The 17,597-nt window shown below is 56.6% G+C and overlaps 1 protein-coding gene across 1 annotated transcript in view; it reads left to right on the forward strand.

The window, feature by feature from the left end:
• Nucleotides 1-17,597, forward strand: part of LOC148218076 (uncharacterized) — a 119,499-nt gene that overhangs the window by 41,701 nt on the left and 60,201 nt on the right. Inside the window, 1 exon segment of the mRNA XM_088158043.1 lies at nucleotides 17,505-17,517. Within this exon segment, the coding sequence (XP_088014169.1) occupies nucleotides 17,505-17,517 (13 nt within the window).

The following is a 17,597-nucleotide window of genomic DNA, read 5'->3' on the forward strand; positions in this document are numbered from 1 at the left end:
TAACATTCAGAGATAAGGGGAGATTGATTTGGATAACAACCCTGATACCTACCCCAGGAAATTGGGATGCTGCTGCAGAGCCTGACCCTGCCCCACAGCCCACTTCAGAAATGAAACACCCGGATTGGGTGGGTGTTTTAGTGAAGGAGATGTGTGAGATGAGCCAGATGCTGAAGGAGTACCTTTCCCCAGCTGGTGAGAAACTCCCCCTGCCTTCAAGAGGGAGACTCTGATGGTGCAGCAGTGGAACCCACAGACATTACATCTGTCCAGGTTCCAGCTGAACTGCAAGGACACTCACAGAGAGCAATAGTCACCCCTGTGGAAACAAAGAAGTCTAAGATGAAAACAAGGCACCTAGAAAATAAGGATAAGAAAGGAGGGCCCTCACAACCAGCAGGGGAGCCAGAGGTTGAGATCATCACCAAGTCCCTGTCGTACAAAAGTCTCCATACTCTGCAAAAAGACATTGAGTGACGAGGCCGTGAGGCTTTTACCACCTGGTTACTGCAGGTGTGAGGCCTTATGGGTACAGGTGTGTGACTGGATGGTCCTGAGGCCAGGAATTTGGGACCCTTGACCCAGGACTCAGGTGTGGATCAGGTATTTGTAAGGGAGCCAGGCATCCTTTCCCTCTGGGAGTGGCTTTTAATGAGTGTGAGAGAGAGGTTTGTCCACAGAGAGAGAATGCAGGAGCACCACCATAGAATGTGCTGGAAGACCCTTGAGGAAGGGATCCAAGAGCTGAGAGAAGTGGCAGTGCTGGAGGTGCTCTTTGGGGGGGATGGACAGCATGACAATGGCCCTGACAAGGTCAGGTGCACAGGGCAGATGTTGTGGAATCTGACAGACCTGGGGCCATCTCAATACACCACCTTCATTGCAACAATTAATGCTGATAATAACAGAGACAGTGGGTTCTGTTGCTAACAAGCAACAAGCTTAGAAATTTTGAGAGTATGATCAAGGCCCAATGCAGGCTCATGTCTCTGCTGTAATTGTGAGCCTCCAAGAGGAGATGAGGGAGATGAGGGGGGAGGGGAGGAGGAACAGTTCCCAAGCAACACCAGTGCTGTCATATCACGAGTTCCTGGAACACATTTTCAAGCCCTTCCAGCTGTTTCTGTCTTGCATCACAAAATTGGCAGGTGTTTTGCCCTTTAAAAAGGACTTGTTGCATGCATTATTATCCAAGGGGTCGCTTTCAAAGGCCGACAAAAACCCCATGAACAAACAGCAACCAACCAAACAACATATTAAAAACAAGTACTTTATTTTTAGCTCTTGATTACAATATTTTCCAAGCTGGCCTCCTCTTCCACTGCAGTGTTCTTTGAACAGAAAAACTTCCTTGCCAGAGGATGTGACTTAACAAGGCAAACAGAACTTACACACAATTGATATATTAAAGCTAAACATTCAGAGTCCCATTTCACAACCATCATCATTTATTTTCTGTTCATTTTGTATTCAGAAGGGTGGGAACTGTATCTCGGATCCCCTGGCTAGTTCGGTGCCATAGCTACTGATTACCTGTCCTTTCTAATTATCTATCCTTTCTGTAGTTCCTCTGCCCGTCTGTTGCTCTTTGATCGCTGCCTCCTTCACCTGATTTTTATATTTTTCTAGATTTGTGGGGGTTTTTGTATGGGTTTTGATTTTTTCTTGCTGGTTGTTTTGTTTGCCTGCTTTGTTGGGTCACACTTTCCATTTTGTTATTTGGTTGGGGTTTTTTCAAGTTACTAGTAGGAATCAGCTTGTGATTTGGATTGAAAAGTTTTGAAGACAGGTGTTGCACATAAAGGTTGTTTTTGTTTTTAAAGTCATCTCACACACAGCTCTGCAAGGCCCTGTGACTTTGAGGACTGTGAGCTCTAACAAATTGTGCATGAATAGGAAACTTGTAGTTCCTATCTGCATTACACACAGCAAAATGTAAAGTGTTTGGAATGGAATCAATTCTAACCTTTTTTTTTTTCTGCCATGCCATAAATTGTGTCAGATTCATCAATGAACTCGGTTCTTCCAGGATGGAGTGTGCAAGGATAATCCCTTAGCTCCTGTGTGGAGCTGGTGTGCACCAGGCCAGACACAGCACTGTCACCCATAGCCAGCCTCTGTCTGCACAGAGAGCAGGGAGCTGCAGCTCTGAGGAACTCAGGGCTTGGTGAGCAAACACACCAAACCCCTCATGTAGATCAGTTACTTTACTGGACTATTTGTTGCTATGTATTTAGTATATATTTATTTATAGTATATGCTGCTGATATATTTTTATATCCCCACCCAAAGCTGAAAAAAAAGAACCCTGGCAGTTTGCTTTAGCTGTGAAGTCAAGAGACTCATTTCAACAGGTTCCAGCTTTGCTCCTTGTTTGAATTCAAAGCAAGCAAAAACCTCTTCTGTTGGTCACATCAAACCAACATAAGTCTGTGAAAGACAGAAGAGTGTAAAAATTAGTTCATTTTCTAGTACTTACAGTCTTCTAATTCAGCCATGGGATAATTATGCCATAATTCACTAGATCAAATAACTGGTAAAAGCAATAGAAAAGAAATTTTTTTAAAGCTAGGTTTAACAAAAGTGGATTAATTTCATAAACAAAACCATGTAGTAAAAATACAGTAATTTAAACTTCTCAAAGCCCTTTGATAATGGAGCCCTGCACCCCAGTCATGTGCAGTGCAGCCTCAGCTGTCCCTTTGAGCCCAGAGCTGCCAAGGGTCAGGGCTGGGATAAGCCTTCACCCAAAAGTGAATCCAAAATCAGTCCAGAACAGGGCTCACACACAGAGCAAAGTCTCAAGGCCAAAGCCAAACCTCCATCGGGTTGGATTTGTTTAACCACTGAATTGTAGAAAATTTGCTCATCCTGTAACATCATTATTACCATGAAACTTTACATGAGCTGCTAAATAACCACATTCCCATCCTGAAATGCATTCCCAAATATTGTTGTGCACTTGCTCTGCCTCTGCCACTGCTCCTGGGGCTGCTCTTGGCCACGCAGCCTCAGTGGGAGCCAGCACTGGCTGCAGCCCCAGCGGGCTCCCCAGGACAAGGCCCAGCAATTAAGAGGCCAATTAAAGCACTGGGCAGCAGCAGAACCCTTATCAGAGTTATTTGGACAACAGGGACTTGCCACAGCTCCACAGCAGCATGACCATGAGCCAGGCTACCAATGCAATGAGCAGAGTTTTAATAAAACTGCGGAGAAAAATCAGCAACTTACCGTCCTATCTGATAGAGCTTCCGAATGCCAAAATAGCAGCAGAGCAGGACAAGTGGCACAGTGAACATTGTCACTACTGTGCCGATCATGCAGGACCTGCGCACATCCTGGGGGCAGACAATTCTTGGAAGGCGCTCTGGATCCTGAGCATCTATTCCTGTTTCAGGGATAACATCTGTGGGAGCAATGGGGAGCGTGAGCCCGTGCTGTGCTCCACTGCTGAGCTGGCAGCTCGCTGCATACGGCCAGGACGTTCTCTGTTTGCCCCAGAGCTGGGGCCTGCAGGCACCTTGGCACCCCTTGGCACAGGCTGTGCCACCCAACAAAGCCCAGGAGGCCGGGAGGAGAGCCCGGGGCCAGCGCAGCTGCTTGGGCAGTCGCTGCTTCCAGGGAGCCGCGCCCAACCCATCCCTGAGCAGCCACTGCCAGCCCCGACCCTCCCTGCCCCGTGACAGCTCCCCCAGCCCAAGGGGACAGAGCCAGGCCCTGTCAGGACACACTGGAGCCCTGCTCTCCCCCTCTGCCCTTTCCCCACCATGGTCACCCCTTGCAGCCCCTCCCAGGTTTCGGGCGGTGTCTCCCACGGAGGGATCCCAGCAGGATTGCTCAGCCTGGCTGAGCCTGGCACAGCAATCACCTTCTGTGGCTCTGCCTGGCATCTCCTCCCTTTGTGTACCAGGGGGTGGCACGGAGCCATTGCTTCCTCCAGGAAGCGCTGCCTTCACCAAGGCCTTTTGGTCCACCTCTGGAGAAAGGAAGAGGCGCAGCTGGATCAGATGGAACCATTCCCCATTGGGGAGGGGGCATCTTCAGTAAGTAATATTTGTCAAAGACATGGATAAGGATCAGGAAAAGGCCCAGGCTCTTGGGGTTGCCACGGGGCCCTCCCTCCTCCAAACAGCCACCCCTCCTGATCTACCCTGAGACCAGGAAATTTCAGGGATCTCAGGATGTGCATGGCCTGTGGGGCACTTTGGGCTCCCTGTCAGATGATGCCAAATGCCTTCCTGCAGAGGCTGGGGAGAAGCTGCAGCCAGGCCAGGCTGGGAAACAGCCCTGCAGGCTGTGACAGCAGCAGTGGGACAGCGAGGCTGCCATGGATCCCTTCCCGCTGTGCCGGGCACGGCGTGTCCAGATGTGCAGAGAAAGCCCCCGGCTGCTGAGTGTCAGGAGAAGGCTGAGGGAAATGCACCCACCACGGCGTCTCTGCAGATCACTCAGCATCTGGTCCAGCAGTTTGCCTGCCTCCAGGGATTTCTTGTTTCCTGTTTCTTGGGCCTTGCCTGTTGGTAGATCTTAGAGCAAAGTAATTCAACATCATGTGGATGGATTCCACAAAAGCAGTGCTCAGCTTGTGGGGTCAGCAGGTACACACTACTCACTCCTGCTATGGGAATTGGATTTGGACACAGCATCCAGCCCTGGAGCTGCCAAAGTGCTCCCTGCAGACACACCTGTAACTCAACAGCCACACAAGCTTCTGTCACCTGGTTTCTGCCAGGTTGTCAATGATTGTGCTGTGAGGGGAAGTTAAGAACTTACCTGCAGAAGCTCCCAAGAGTTCCAAATCTTCCATCCAACTTCCTTGAGAAGCCTTCCCAGGAACCTCACCTAGAAGGGAGCACACATCAGAAGCATTTCCATGGTGTGCTGGGATCCCCTTCTTCCTTAGGGAACTGGGCAGTGCAAGGAAGGGAAATGCAACCACCACGGCGTCTCTCCAGATCACTTAGCATCTGGTCCAGATGTTTGGCTGCCTCCAGAGATTTCTGGTCTCCTGTGTCTTGCCTCTTGGCTTTTGGAAGACTTTAGAGCAAAATAGTTGCACTTCAAGTGTATGCATAGGGTGAGGCTGTGGGAGCCAGATGTGAATGGACATGGCCAAAGCTGCAGAGGGGCCTGGGGGGCTCTGCGGTAGCTCTGGTCACTCTGCACACTCTCTCCATGCCCTGTTCAACATCCCTGGAGGGGATATCAGGGCAGCCCACGGCCACTCTGGCTCTCTCCCTCCCACTGAGGAAAACCTCCCTAAAGCCCTATGGAAAACCATCCCCAACGCTTCCTGGGGAGAAGGGAGCGCTGTCCCAGGAAAGGGGAGCCAGGCCCCCAGCTCACCTGCTCCCTGTGCTCTCCACGGAGCTGCCTGGGCAGCCCTGGCAGGCAGGGCTAGTGCCAGGAGGAGCAGGAGGAAGAGGCGCAGAGCCAGGGCCATGGTGCCTTGCCCTGTGCCAGTCCCGCAGCTCTTGCTGCCCCCGCTGTCCTGACACCGCTGTCCCAATGTCAGCACCACTGCCGCCGCCGCCGCTGCTGCCGCAGCAGTTGTGCTCAAGGCCTGACTGCTCGGTGCCTGTGGTGCTGTGCAACCACGGGGCTCTGGCACCTCTGGGACCTCACAGCCTGCTGTGACCTCATGTCCAGCGTGGAATTTTGTGGGGAGTGGGATCTATGTTCTTTGGGAGGGAGCTCATCCTGCCCAGCAGCTCTGTCCAAGGGCTGTGACACAGTCCCAGCCCAGCTGATCTCACAGCCTGGGGGATGAAGGGATGGAGAGCAGCTCTGCCGGGAAGGGCTTGTGGGTGCTGCTAGATGAGAGGGTGGACATGAGCCAGCAATGACACATCCAAAGGAGTGAATGTTGAAGGAGGTGATTCCACCCCTCTGGTCTGATGAGACCCCACCTGGAGTACTGCATCCAGCTCTGGGTCCCAACACAGGAAGGACATGGTCCCGTTGGAGCTAGTCCAGAGGAGGCACAAAATGATCTGAGGGCTGGAGCCTCTCTGCTTTGGAAACAGGCTGGGAAGCTGGGGATGCTCATCATGAAAGAGAGAAGGCTCCAGGGAGACCTGATTGCTGCCTTTCAGCACCTTAAGGGGACTTGTAAAAAAGATGGGACAGAATTTTTAGTGGGGTCTGCCTTCTCCGGGCAGGCCTTGGCAGCACCGCAGCCCTTCATGGCCTCCCACTGTCCTGTGCCCTCCACGCCTCCCCCAGGCCTGCCTGGCTGCTGAAGGAGCTCCAGAGGAGCCGCATCAAGAGGCACCTCAGAGCCCTCAGCAATCCAGCCAGCAACACACGGGCAGGACACAGATGGCGCTTCCAGGCTGGCAGAGGGGTGCTGGCCATCTCCAGGGACCGGTCTCTCAGGGATCCCCGCCGCAGCTCCGGCCTCTGCCCGCCCGCTCTGTCAGAAGCCTTAAGGCTTCCACAGAACCCCCAAAGGCCAAGGGCCTTTTGGCCACTTTCCCTTCCACTCCGCACGCTTGGCCAACTTGCTGAGCACAAGCACCCTTTTTGCCCTCTTCCCCATTGGCCTGAAGACTCTGGGCACCAAAAGAAAGCTCCTGGACCTCTGTGTATGACAACAGCAATTTACTAATCCTACAATGGGGTGAAACAAAGTGCTTGCAGAGCAGAGAAGTTCCCTGCAGGCTCAGGTGGCCCCAGCAGATGCAGCCTCCCGGATCAGTTCTCCACAGTGCTCACGCAGGACAACCAGCCCCTGCGACACAGGGAAGGCCGTGACTTCCAGAGCCGGCGGAATCCATCTCGCATCTGCTGGAGTCGGGAGGAGGGAATGCTCTGTACAACTCTGTTGATGTACAGAGTCTGAAGAGCCAGGCATGAGATGGCAGGGCTGGTGTCATCTGTCATGTCCTGAAGGGCTGGAAGAGAGAAGAACAGAGCCACAGTCAGAGCCTGCATCTGCAGGGACCTGGGGAGACCCTCCTGCCCCATCCCTCCCACACGGCAGCTCTTGCCATGGTCTGGAGGAAGCAGGAGACAGCAAGGATCAGCTGGAAGGCGCTGGCCACGAATGTCCCTCCCGCAGGCCCCTGGAAGGTCTCTGTGCTCTGCCCACGCCGCCCCTCGTGCGCGCAGGGAGCAGAGCCCTCCCAGCCGGGGCAGGGAACGCAGCTGCCAGCGCCAGCCCCCGCTGACAGCCCGCTGGCCTCACTCACCCCTGCACATGAGCTGCAACTCTCGCTGCTGCTCTCTCAGGAACCGCCCGGCCATCCCTGCCAACACAGAGCCTGTCACGGCCCCAGCCGCACAGCTGCCCCGCAGCGGCGCTGCCAGCCCTGCGGCCACAGCAGCGCCTTCCCCTGCAGGGCTCAGGCCCGGCCCTCGCCGCATCCTGACGCCCAAGGACACGGCTGCGAGAGGGCGGCAGCGGCGCCGAGGGCAGGCGGGGCTCCAGAGCCCCGGCCCGGATGGCGCTGCCGGGGCAGCAGGCGGGGCTGGGGCCGAGCTGCGGCGGGGCGGGGAGGGAGCCGGGCTTGTGGCTCACCAAGAAACCTGACGGCCGCCTCTCGCAGGGGCTCCTGTGGGCTCCGCAGGTACGGCAGCGCCTGGCGCAGCAGCTCGGCCGCTCGGCTCCTGTCCTGTGCCAGCTGGAGAGAGCGGCAGGGCACGGAGGGAAGGGTTGGCGCGGGCTCTGTCCCTTGGCCCCGGCCTGCCCTGCCCGCACAGCCCTGAGCGGGGCAGAGGGCCCGGCAAGGCGCGGGCTTGATGGAGCTCGGGGCTCCATCAGCTCCGGCCCTGGGGCCAGAGGAGCCTGGAGAAGAGCCCGCGTGGGTAGCCCAGGGAAGGGAGCAGCGTTCTTACCAAGCACTCGCCAAACCTCCACATCTGATCCGCCATCAGCAGGTGCTCAAGATCTCTCCTCTTCAGGAAGCTTAGCGCAGAAAGCAGCGTTTCACAAGAGGCCTGCAGAGCAGCAGAGACCCAGAGATGGCACGGCAGCCCAGGGCACAGGACCTGCCTCCCTGTGCCAAGGCCAGGAGGAGGCTGGAGCCCATGAGGTGCCCGGGTGCAGGGAGACAGCTGAGCCCCCTGCCAGGAGGACAGCAGCGCCCAGGAGTCCTCACCTCTGCCACACGCATGTTCTCATGGTGGCAGTTGAAGAAGAGTGGCAGCAGGCTCTTGCTCACAAGCATCTTGAGGGGCTTTTTACCCTTGGCCGCTACCAACCTCATCACCTCTTGGAAGAGGCGAATGGAGAGCAGCTGTACATGGCGGTTGTCCTGTTGGAAAGGAAGCAAAAGCCCTCCACATCAGCTGCTCCAGGCCCCTCTGTGCACAGGCCCACAAATCCATGGGACCCCACACTTGGGGGCAGCACCCAGTGGCCGTGGCTGGGGGCACAGAGCCTTACGTTGTCCAGCAGTGGCCAGAGCGCGCCAGCCAGCCGCAGGGCGATGGGGCTGGGTATTGCGAGGTGTCTGTGCGAGAGCAGAAAGCTGAGCACCGCGACGGTCATCTCAACGATGTCTTCATCTGCATCCCGCAACAGGTCCACAAGGCTTTCTGTCAGGCTGTACATTCTAATGTTCTGCACGGAAGACAAGGCAGGGCAAGCCCACGCTGCTGCTGCTGCTGCTGCTGCCGTGGAGCCCAGGGGCCGAAGGCCTGTCCTGAAGCACTCGGGCAGCTGAACAGCAACGCAGGAGAGCTGGGAGCAGCTGCCACAGCTCCCAAAGCCCAGCCAAGCCCAAGGGGCTGCTTTCCCCAGCCCCACGCTGCCAGCACAGCTTCAGCCGCTGCTGTCTTCTCACCATCGAGGGGTCCTTGCTGAGCTGCACGAGGCCTCTGAGCACCAGGCGACGCATCTCCCTGGACGTGCTCTGCAGGCGCCTTGCCATGATCTCCAGGACGCTGTCACCCCATTCTTTGATGTCCAGGAGGTCCAGGACCTGAAAGGCACAAAGCAGTGACTGGGGTGCCCAGCTGGCAGGAGCTCAGAACTGCACAGGGCTGAGCCAAGGCAGCAGCACAGGGCACGGGCACCGTCCCAGGCAGCTGCGGCTGTGAGAGGGCAGAGAGGTGGGAGGCAGCTCAGCTGTGCTGCCCATGGGGCTCACCTCCACAAGGAACGCCATGGCAGGCAGCTGCCAGTCTGAAATGTCTTGGCTGAGGAGCTCCAAGAGGCAGGAGATGAAGCTGCAACACCAGATCATGGAGACACAGCGCATCTCCCTGGTGGGGGGGAAAAGGCATCATTGCCCCTGAGCCGGGAGGGCAAAGCTCTCCCAGGAGTGACCCACGGAGCTCTGGTCTTTTCCCAAGCCCCCCGTGGGCGCTTTGGGAGGCGGCTGTTCCCGGGCACCCTCCTGTGCCAGCCTTTTCCAGTCTGCTCGTCCGTCTCTTTGTGACAAAGCCCTCTCACCCCTGCCCATGGGAACTGTGTGGGGCACCGTGGGCACAAGTGCCGGGGGCAGCAGGGAGAAGGGGGTCTCACCTGGCCAGGAGTCCCACTGCATAGTGGTGGGTGTCAGTACAGAGCAGCGTGTCCCAGCCAGCCTTGCCTTCCATGGCTACCACAACACGCTCACACTGCACTCGGCAGAGCAGGACCTTCAGGGTCTGCACTGCAAACCTGTGTGCAGAGCAAAGCCCAGGTGATGCTGGCAGCCCTGGCTCCTGCCTTGGAAGGGATGGGGAGACTGGGAGGACTGGGATGGAGCACCTTTGGGGGTTGGTGGCAAGGCCCAGTTGCTCCTGGCACCCCTTCCAGAAGGTATCAACCTCCTCTGGCGTATCCAGTGCGCTGATGTAAACTTGGAAAAGCAGACACAGAAAGAGACGGGGAAAATACTCCAACACTATAGGTGGGCACCAGGTCAGGTTGAAGACCCTCCACAGTGTCACGGTTGCCTGCAAAAAATGAACCACCCAGAGACAACACTCAGTGCCAAGACATCCGTGTGGCAGGGCCCGAGCATGCTAGGGAGAGGCCGAGGGAGACACCGCGGGGTCACCCAGCCTGGTGCCCCTGAACCTTGCCCCTAAGGCAGGTTTCAGCCCAGTGCCTGGGGCAGAGAGATGCAGCTGGGGGGAGGACAGAGAGCTAGCTGCTGGAGAGGTGGCCTAGGGGCAAGCCAAGGTCAGTTGCAGGAACTCACAGCCAGGGCAAAGACTCCTGTGCTGTCGCCATCGGAGGTGTACACACTGTCCACTGGCCAGGCGTTCAGCACATTGAGGAGTATCTGCAGCGCCGGCTCCGCAGTCCCAGTGGAGGACATGATCACTCCCCACATGGCCGTAGCAGCTCTGTGGGGTCAGAGCTCTGTGTCAGGGGGGTCTGGGCCACAGCACTGTGGCCTGGGCTGCTGCAGGGGCCCGCGCTGGCCGTCAGCCCTGCCTCTGCCCACCGGCCCTCGCTGGCAGCACCCAGCCAGCCCACGGGGGTGCAGGCATCTTGAGGGGCAGGGAGGGAGCGTGGCAGCACGCTCAGGGGCTGACATGGCAGCACTGGCAAACGGAGGAGCCAGAGGCTCCTGGAACTGTCCCCCTGTCTGGCAGTCACCAGGGACAGGCTCTACAGGGTAACGGGCCGGGGAACCCTAAACCCTCAAGGCAGGTGGGGCTGCCGTACCTGTCACCCGATGGGGCCCAGCGCAAGAGAGTCATCAGCACATCGCAGGGGTATTCCCTGGTCAGCTCCAGAAGGGCCTTGTCCAGCCTGTGCCCAGCAGACTCATTGGCCGTGAGCCACTTGTGGATGTACCTCACCATGGCTGGCACCTGCAGAAGGCCCGGGGAGACTTGGACACCTGCCCGAGCAGCAGGTTCCCCAGCTTCCCCTGAGAAGTGCTGCCCTTCTCACCCTATTGGGCTGGGCCTCAAAGACTGAAGGAACCCAGCAGAGCTGGCTTGAGGTGTCACACAATTCCTGGGGTGATCAAGCCCTGGCCACAGGCTGCTTACTTGCTTTGGATTGGAGACACCTTTCTCCACAAGCAAATCCAGCATGGCAGCCCCGGTCTCAGCAGTGAAGAGGTGAAAGTTTGCCAAGAGCCCAGTGCCCACACCGGTGGTCTCTTCCCGCCAAATGCACATGATGAATTCATAGATCATCTGCAGGAGAAGGGAAGGAAGAGATTGAGAATCCATGGAGTGCTCCAAGCACGGTGCTGGGCTGAGCAGTGACAGCAGGCCCAGCCCAGGTGGGGATGGCTGCAGTACCTGCGCTGTTCTGCGGAAGCGGCCACGGGCAGGGTCCTGCTCTTGTGTCGGGTCCATGGCGGCACCTGGCAAAGAGCGAGCGCAGCCAGGGCTGAGGGGCTGTGGGAGAGGCCGGAGAACACAGGCCAGCCCTGCATTCCCAGGCAGGGACAGCCCTGGGATGCTCCAGGGATGGGGTGTGGCTGCCTGGGCGTTCAGCCCCAGCCCCTCTTCTGTCCTATCCATGGGCATGTTGGATGGGATGGGATGGGATGGGATGGGATGGGATGGGATGGGATGGGATGGGATGGGATGGGATGGGATGGGATGGGATGGGGCTATGTTGGCTGCAGGCACCAGCCCTGTGACCCAGCTCTGCTACTCACCCTCTTGCAGCAGCTGGATCTGCTCCAGCTCTTCAGGCTGCTGTGCTGAGGGAGCTGCAGCCTCCTCCTCCTCCTTCACCCAGGCCAGCTTGGGCACTCTGGGTGGTGTCTGCTCCATGTCACTGTATGGAGTTGGGACTTCTTGCAGGAGAGATGTCTTGGAAAAGCTCCAGATGGGCAAGTGCTGCAGTTGTGCCTTGTGGGCACCTGCAACAGAGAAGCCTTGGGAAGGCTACAGGACACCGTGTCCTGCAGTCTCTCCTCGAGGTCACCTGCAGAGGAAACGCTTTGGAAAACCTCCGGGTCAGTAGGGAACAAGCTGGCTGTGTGGGGGCTCCTCACAGCACCGCTCTCTCCGTCCTGTCCCGACGAGTGCACCGAGCACTGTGGTGTGGCCGTGTCACCGCCAGCACCTATGTCACGATGTGTCACAAAGGGTCACCCTTGTACGCTCTGTCCCTTTCCTATTGCACGGTGACCACGGTGCACTGTGTCACAAAGAGCCCTAGGACACACCTCCACGTGCCCTGGGGACACCCCCACCCCCCCCACCCCCCCCCAAAGTGGCCCAGCTTGCAAGGAAGACGTTCCCCCAAGGTTCGAGGACAGCCCAACAGGAATTTTAGGAATGGCTCAAACAACAAGCAGATGCTCCTCTGCTCTGCCTGCTCAGGGCAGCAGAAGGAGCCCCCACGGTTGCCGATGCAGCTGCAGCAGGAAGGGCATCGGGGCCTTCCAGAGCAGCTGCCAGGGCCTCTCTGGGACAAGACCCGGTGCTGGGTGGCCGTCACACACACAGGAGTGTGACACAGACACGGGACATAAGGCCCAGGGCACGAATGCTGCTCTGAGTCCTGGGAGCAGTGAAATCAGCAGGTGTGGCAGAGTCCCTGCCAAAGGAGACCTGCCGCCCCCAAGGCCTGCCAATGCTGGTGCCTGCTCCTGCCACAGAGACCTGTGTCCCCTGGGGACTTCTCTGCCAGAGGACAGCCAAAGCCCACGTGCATTGGTGTGTGTGCTCCTTTCTGCAGGCGGCTGTTGGCAGGAGCACCTGGTGGCAACACTTGGTCTCTGTCAGAAGCTGTTACTCCTTCCTGGAATGATTTTTGCTTGGAAGTGATTATGTGCAGTGTCCACGCATCTCCCCAGCCCATCACTGCCTCACACACGAGGTGACCACCAAGCCACTCTCCGGCCATCTGACCCGCAGCTGAGCCCTTCCCAGAGTGCCCGCACCCGCAGGGAGCGCAGGGCTGGATTTGGCCGCCAGAGAGTTGGTGACCCTCGTGAGATCCTCGGTGCATTTAGTTCCTACAGGAGTGTGGGCACCGCTGGGAAATGATCTGCATGCCTTGTTAATTGGATGTTCTTCCACCGCTAGCCTGGGGCAGGATCTCTCCCGGTGCTCCTCTCAACTCCCGGGCCTCTCCTCAGCCAATCAGAGAAGGCACCAAAATAATTGAGCCAATCAGAGCGCGCGGCGCTGATGACTCCTCAGGCAGTCCCAGAGCGCCCAGAGCTCCTCACCTGGACTCCACCCGCGCCCCGCCCCAAGCGCCCCCCGACAGGAGAATTTGGGGAGGGGGTATCGCGTTTTATCTTCTTTTTTGTTGTTCCAGAGTCGGGATTAAATGCTCGAGAGAAGGAATTTTGTGTTTGGACTCAGATATTTATTAATTCTTATCTATATTACAGTGAGTTCTACAGCACTTCTACCTAACAGGCCAAAAATGGACACGTATCTCTCTCTCTCTCTCTACAAGGCCTTTTAAGGGCCAATCTGTCCAATTAAGAACCGACAGCTGAATTCTTTTTACTTTTAACCCAACAACCAATCACCTGTGACCTGCAATGTGGAATTTTCTATCCAATTACAAAAGTACCACCAAGACCTGTGAAGAAGGTGAAACCCTAAAACCTCCATCTTGTTTTATATATATTAATATAATCTAAAACCACAAATTCTAAATTTTCCACCATGGGTCATTACACACTTCTATTCAAACTACACACCAGTGATCCCAGTTCTATCACAATTCTGGAAAGCTTCTTCACATCCTCAGGTCAAAAGCAGTGTTTTCTTGGGGGTCAATGCCTGTCAGCAGAGAAAGCCCAAACCCCTCAGTTTCCAGGGTTCCAACACGGGGGAGGTGTCAGAGCCTGCCCGGCGCTGGCCATGGGGCGTGTGGGGCAGCTGGGGCCCTACTGGTGCCACTGGGAGCCCCCCGGGCTGCGGGCGCGGAGCTCTCGGGTGAGCGGGAGGGGCGGGAAATGGTGAGATGGTGGCTCTTCCAGTCCGTCCCAGTCTCTTCCAGTCCATCCCAGTCTCTCCTAGTGCCTCCCCAGGCCCTGCCAATATCCTCATAGTCCCTCCCAGTGTCACTAGAGTCCCTCCAAATTCCTCTCAGTCCACAGCCATTCCATTCCAAGTCTATTCCCTGTCCTTTCCAAGTCCTTTTTCAGTCCAATTCCAGACCACCACCCTATCACCCATTGCCCCAATCCGCTCCACTCTCTCTCGATGTTTCCCCATTCTCTCCAGCTTCACTCCCAGTCCCTCTCAGTGCCACACCAGTCCTCTCCCATCTCCCCCCCCAGCTGATCCCAAAGTGTCCTCACTCTCTCCCAGTGACCCCCAGTGTATCCATTTCACTGTGGCCCTCGAGCTCCCAGCCCGGCCCCGGCTGCCTGCTCTGCTCCCTGATGGATTTCTACCCTGCCAACATCTAGCTGAGCTGGTTCCAGGGCCAGCAGGAGCCCTCGGGACACGTGGTGGCCACCGACCTGTTCCTCAACGGGGACTGGATTTGTACCAGCTCCTGGTGCTGCTGGAAACCCCCCCGGCACGGGGTCAGCTCCAGCTCCAGGTGGAGCACGTCAGCCTGGAGCACCCCCTGAGCCGGCACTGGGGCACGGCCCGGACCCCACAGCAGGGGGTAGTGGGGGAAGTACTGGGGGGCTGGTGGGTGAATTGAGGTGTGCTGGGAGTAACTGTGAGGGAGTTTGAGATAGTCTGGCTTAAACTGGGAGTAAGGCTCGGGGGTCTAGAATGGCTAAGAAGGAGTCTGAAGGATGTTGGGGAGGGTGGGATGGGGTTCCGGGTGTCCTTCTGGGCACTGGGAGGGAGTTTGGGGGTACTGGGTGTAACTGGGAGGGATTTGAGTGAGCCTGGAGGGGATGGAAGAAGATCAGGGAGGGAAAAGCAGGGGTTGGAATGAGGTTGGTTGTGCTGGAGAGAAACTGAGACGCGTCTTGGTGTGTCCTGGTGGGGCTTGGAAGTGACTGTGAGAGGGTTGGGAGTCCTGTGCTAGTGGGGGGAAACTGAGAGGGGAGTTACGGGATCCGGAGAGGGACAAGAGGGGCTTTGGTGGGAGCTGGGGAGGCTGGGAAGAGACTGGGAAGAGACTGGGAGGAGATTTTAAGGGGTCCTGGGTAGGCTGGAGGAAATTGGGAGGGTACTTAGAGGGATTTGGAGTATCTGTGACAGGTTTTGGGAGGGTCCTCACCCTTGTGATCCCCCAGAGATGTTGCCAGACACCGTCCAGAGCAAGGTGCTGATGGGAATTGGGGGCTTCGAGCTGGGCTTCAATCTTCCTAGCACTGGGGCTCGGATTCTACTTGTGCAAGAGGGAGGGGTCCTAGGGAGTCGTGTGCTCCCTCCACCAGCGCGCATGTGCTCCCCCTGAGGCTCCCAGTCCGGTGACATCCCCCTTTTCTCCACCCACAGAACTCCTGACCCAGCAGTGGCGGCAGACCCTGCCCATTGCCTCGAGCCCAGCCAGGACACCCTGCTTTGTCCCCACACTGATATTGGGGGAGGGTCGTGTGTCCTCCCCAGCCCCGCTGTCACTCTGACCCCGCCTGGCTGCTCCCAGTAAAGCTTCTCAGTTAGACCCAGTCCCGTTTATTGTGGGGCGGGACTGGGAAAGGACTTGGGGGGACCCCGCGGGGGGATCGTGACTGGGCGGGGAGGGTGGGGTCCAGGTGGGGAACACTGGGTGCTGCGGGTCTGCCCGGCAACCGGTGAGTCATCAGAGCTGCCCTCTCTGATTGGCTGAATCTTCTCCATCGCATTCTCTGATTGGCTGAGGAGAGGCCCGGGAGTGAGAGAAGGAACAGGAGAGATCCCGCCCCGAGCACCGGCACGGGAACAACAGAGCCAGCCTGGGCACAGCGAGGGAATTTATTACCAACCAAATCACAGAGGGACAAGGAGAAGGGAGAGAAATCTCTCCAACCAATTCCCCCCACGCAACGGGGATAACCAGGATCACGGATCACCAGGGCTCTGCCCAATGGGGGTCACTGGGGATCATCCAACACCGATCCTCCCATGGGGGATGGAGCTGGAGCAGAGCACGAAGCTCTTCCCACACTCGGGGCACTCACAGGGCTTCCCTTAGTGGTGACTCCGTTGGTGCTGTGTCAAGTGAGATCTCCTGGAGAAGCTCTTCCCACACTCAGGACACTCGTAGGGCCTCTCTCCAGTGTGGATGCGCCGGTGCCTGATGAGGTTGTCGTTGCGATTGAATCCCTTCCCGCAGTCGGGGCAGCGGAAGGGCCTCTACTCTGTGTGAATCCGCTCATGTAGGAGGAGATTGGAGCTGGTCTGAAACCTCTTCCCACACTTGGGACATTCGTAGGGCCTCTCCCCTGTGTGGATGCGCTGGTGTTTTCTCAGGTCAGAGCTCCATGCGAAGTTCTTCCCACATTCCAAGCAGGTGTAGGGCCGTTCCCCAGTGTGGATCACCTGGTGCCGGATCAGGCTGGAGCTGTTGCTGAAGCCCTTCCCACATTCCCCACACGCGTAGGGCTTTTCCCCAGTGTGGATCCTCTGGTGTAGGATCAGTTTGGACCTGTAGCTGAAACCCTTCCCACATTCCAAGCACTTGTGGGGCTTCTCCCCTCCATGAGGCTTCTCCACCAGCTCTGAGCTCTGCCTGGATCTCCGGCCGCCTTCCCGGCTCAGGGAGGGTCTTTCCTCCTCACAGCTCCCTGGGCTGGGTTTGCAGCCCCTCCTCGTGAGAGATCTCCGGCGCTTTTCTGCCTCCTCCATCCCTGCACACCTGGGGAATGAAAATTCCTGGTTTAGGGGGAAATAACAAGAAGACAACTCCATAAACTGGGTGTTCCTCCTTGCCCAAATTCATCTCTAGAAGTCATTGAGCATCGTGTGTCTCTAATAACCTCCCAAACAACAAGATTCCCAACCAAAATCCCCCAAACTTTAAGACAGGGATCAAAACCAACCCCAAATATCAAGCTTCAGCCAAAATCCCCTACAGAATTATGCTGGTTTGAAAGCAAAACCAGTGAAAGACTCCAAGTCAGAAATAGAATTTCATAAGAAAAATATAAGAGAAAAAAAATCCATGCAATAGTACAAAAGAAAACAACTGACAGAATCAGAATACAACCTGACACTCCACTAGTTAGGGTGGTGGTAGCAGTCCCGATGAAGTGGTTTTGTTGTAGTAGTGATGCTGTAGAAAGGTCTGGTAGCTCTTGTCCTCTGGAAACCAGTGGGTAAGGGCTGCCTTGGTGTTCCCAATCTCAGATTTTATCTAGGTAGGAAAGGCTTGGCTCCTCCCCCTGGCTGGAGCATCTCCCAATGGGATGATGGAATTTTATCAGTCATGCAGTGGCACTCAATGGCCCATTAACAGAAGATATCTCCCTGGAGGAAGGATGGGTTGTGGAATAGATAAAGAACACTGCCCCACCTGGTTTTAACAGATGGCCCATTAGCAGAGGATATCTCCCACAGAGATAAGGATCACTGCTCCACCTGTTTTTTTCCACCACTCTTTGTTCTTTTGTTTCTTCCCGGGACCTCTGACTGGTTACTTCATGTTTGCTGCTGATTTCTTCTCCCTTTTGAGGATGAAAATGGTAAAAGTGTCTTTGACCTGCCTTGCTGGATATTGTGAAGAGGAACAGTCATCTACTGCAAGTGGAAGCGTCACAGGTGGAGCAGAGTTCTGTGAGTGCTGTATCAAACCAGACCTCATCAGACCTGCCAGAACAACTGGT

This window comes from Sturnus vulgaris, unplaced genomic scaffold (assembly GCF_052056855.1).
Source record: "Sturnus vulgaris isolate bStuVul1 unplaced genomic scaffold, bStuVul1.hap1 Scaffold_195, whole genome shotgun sequence".
NCBI lineage: Eukaryota > Metazoa > Chordata > Aves > Passeriformes > Sturnidae > Sturnus > Sturnus vulgaris.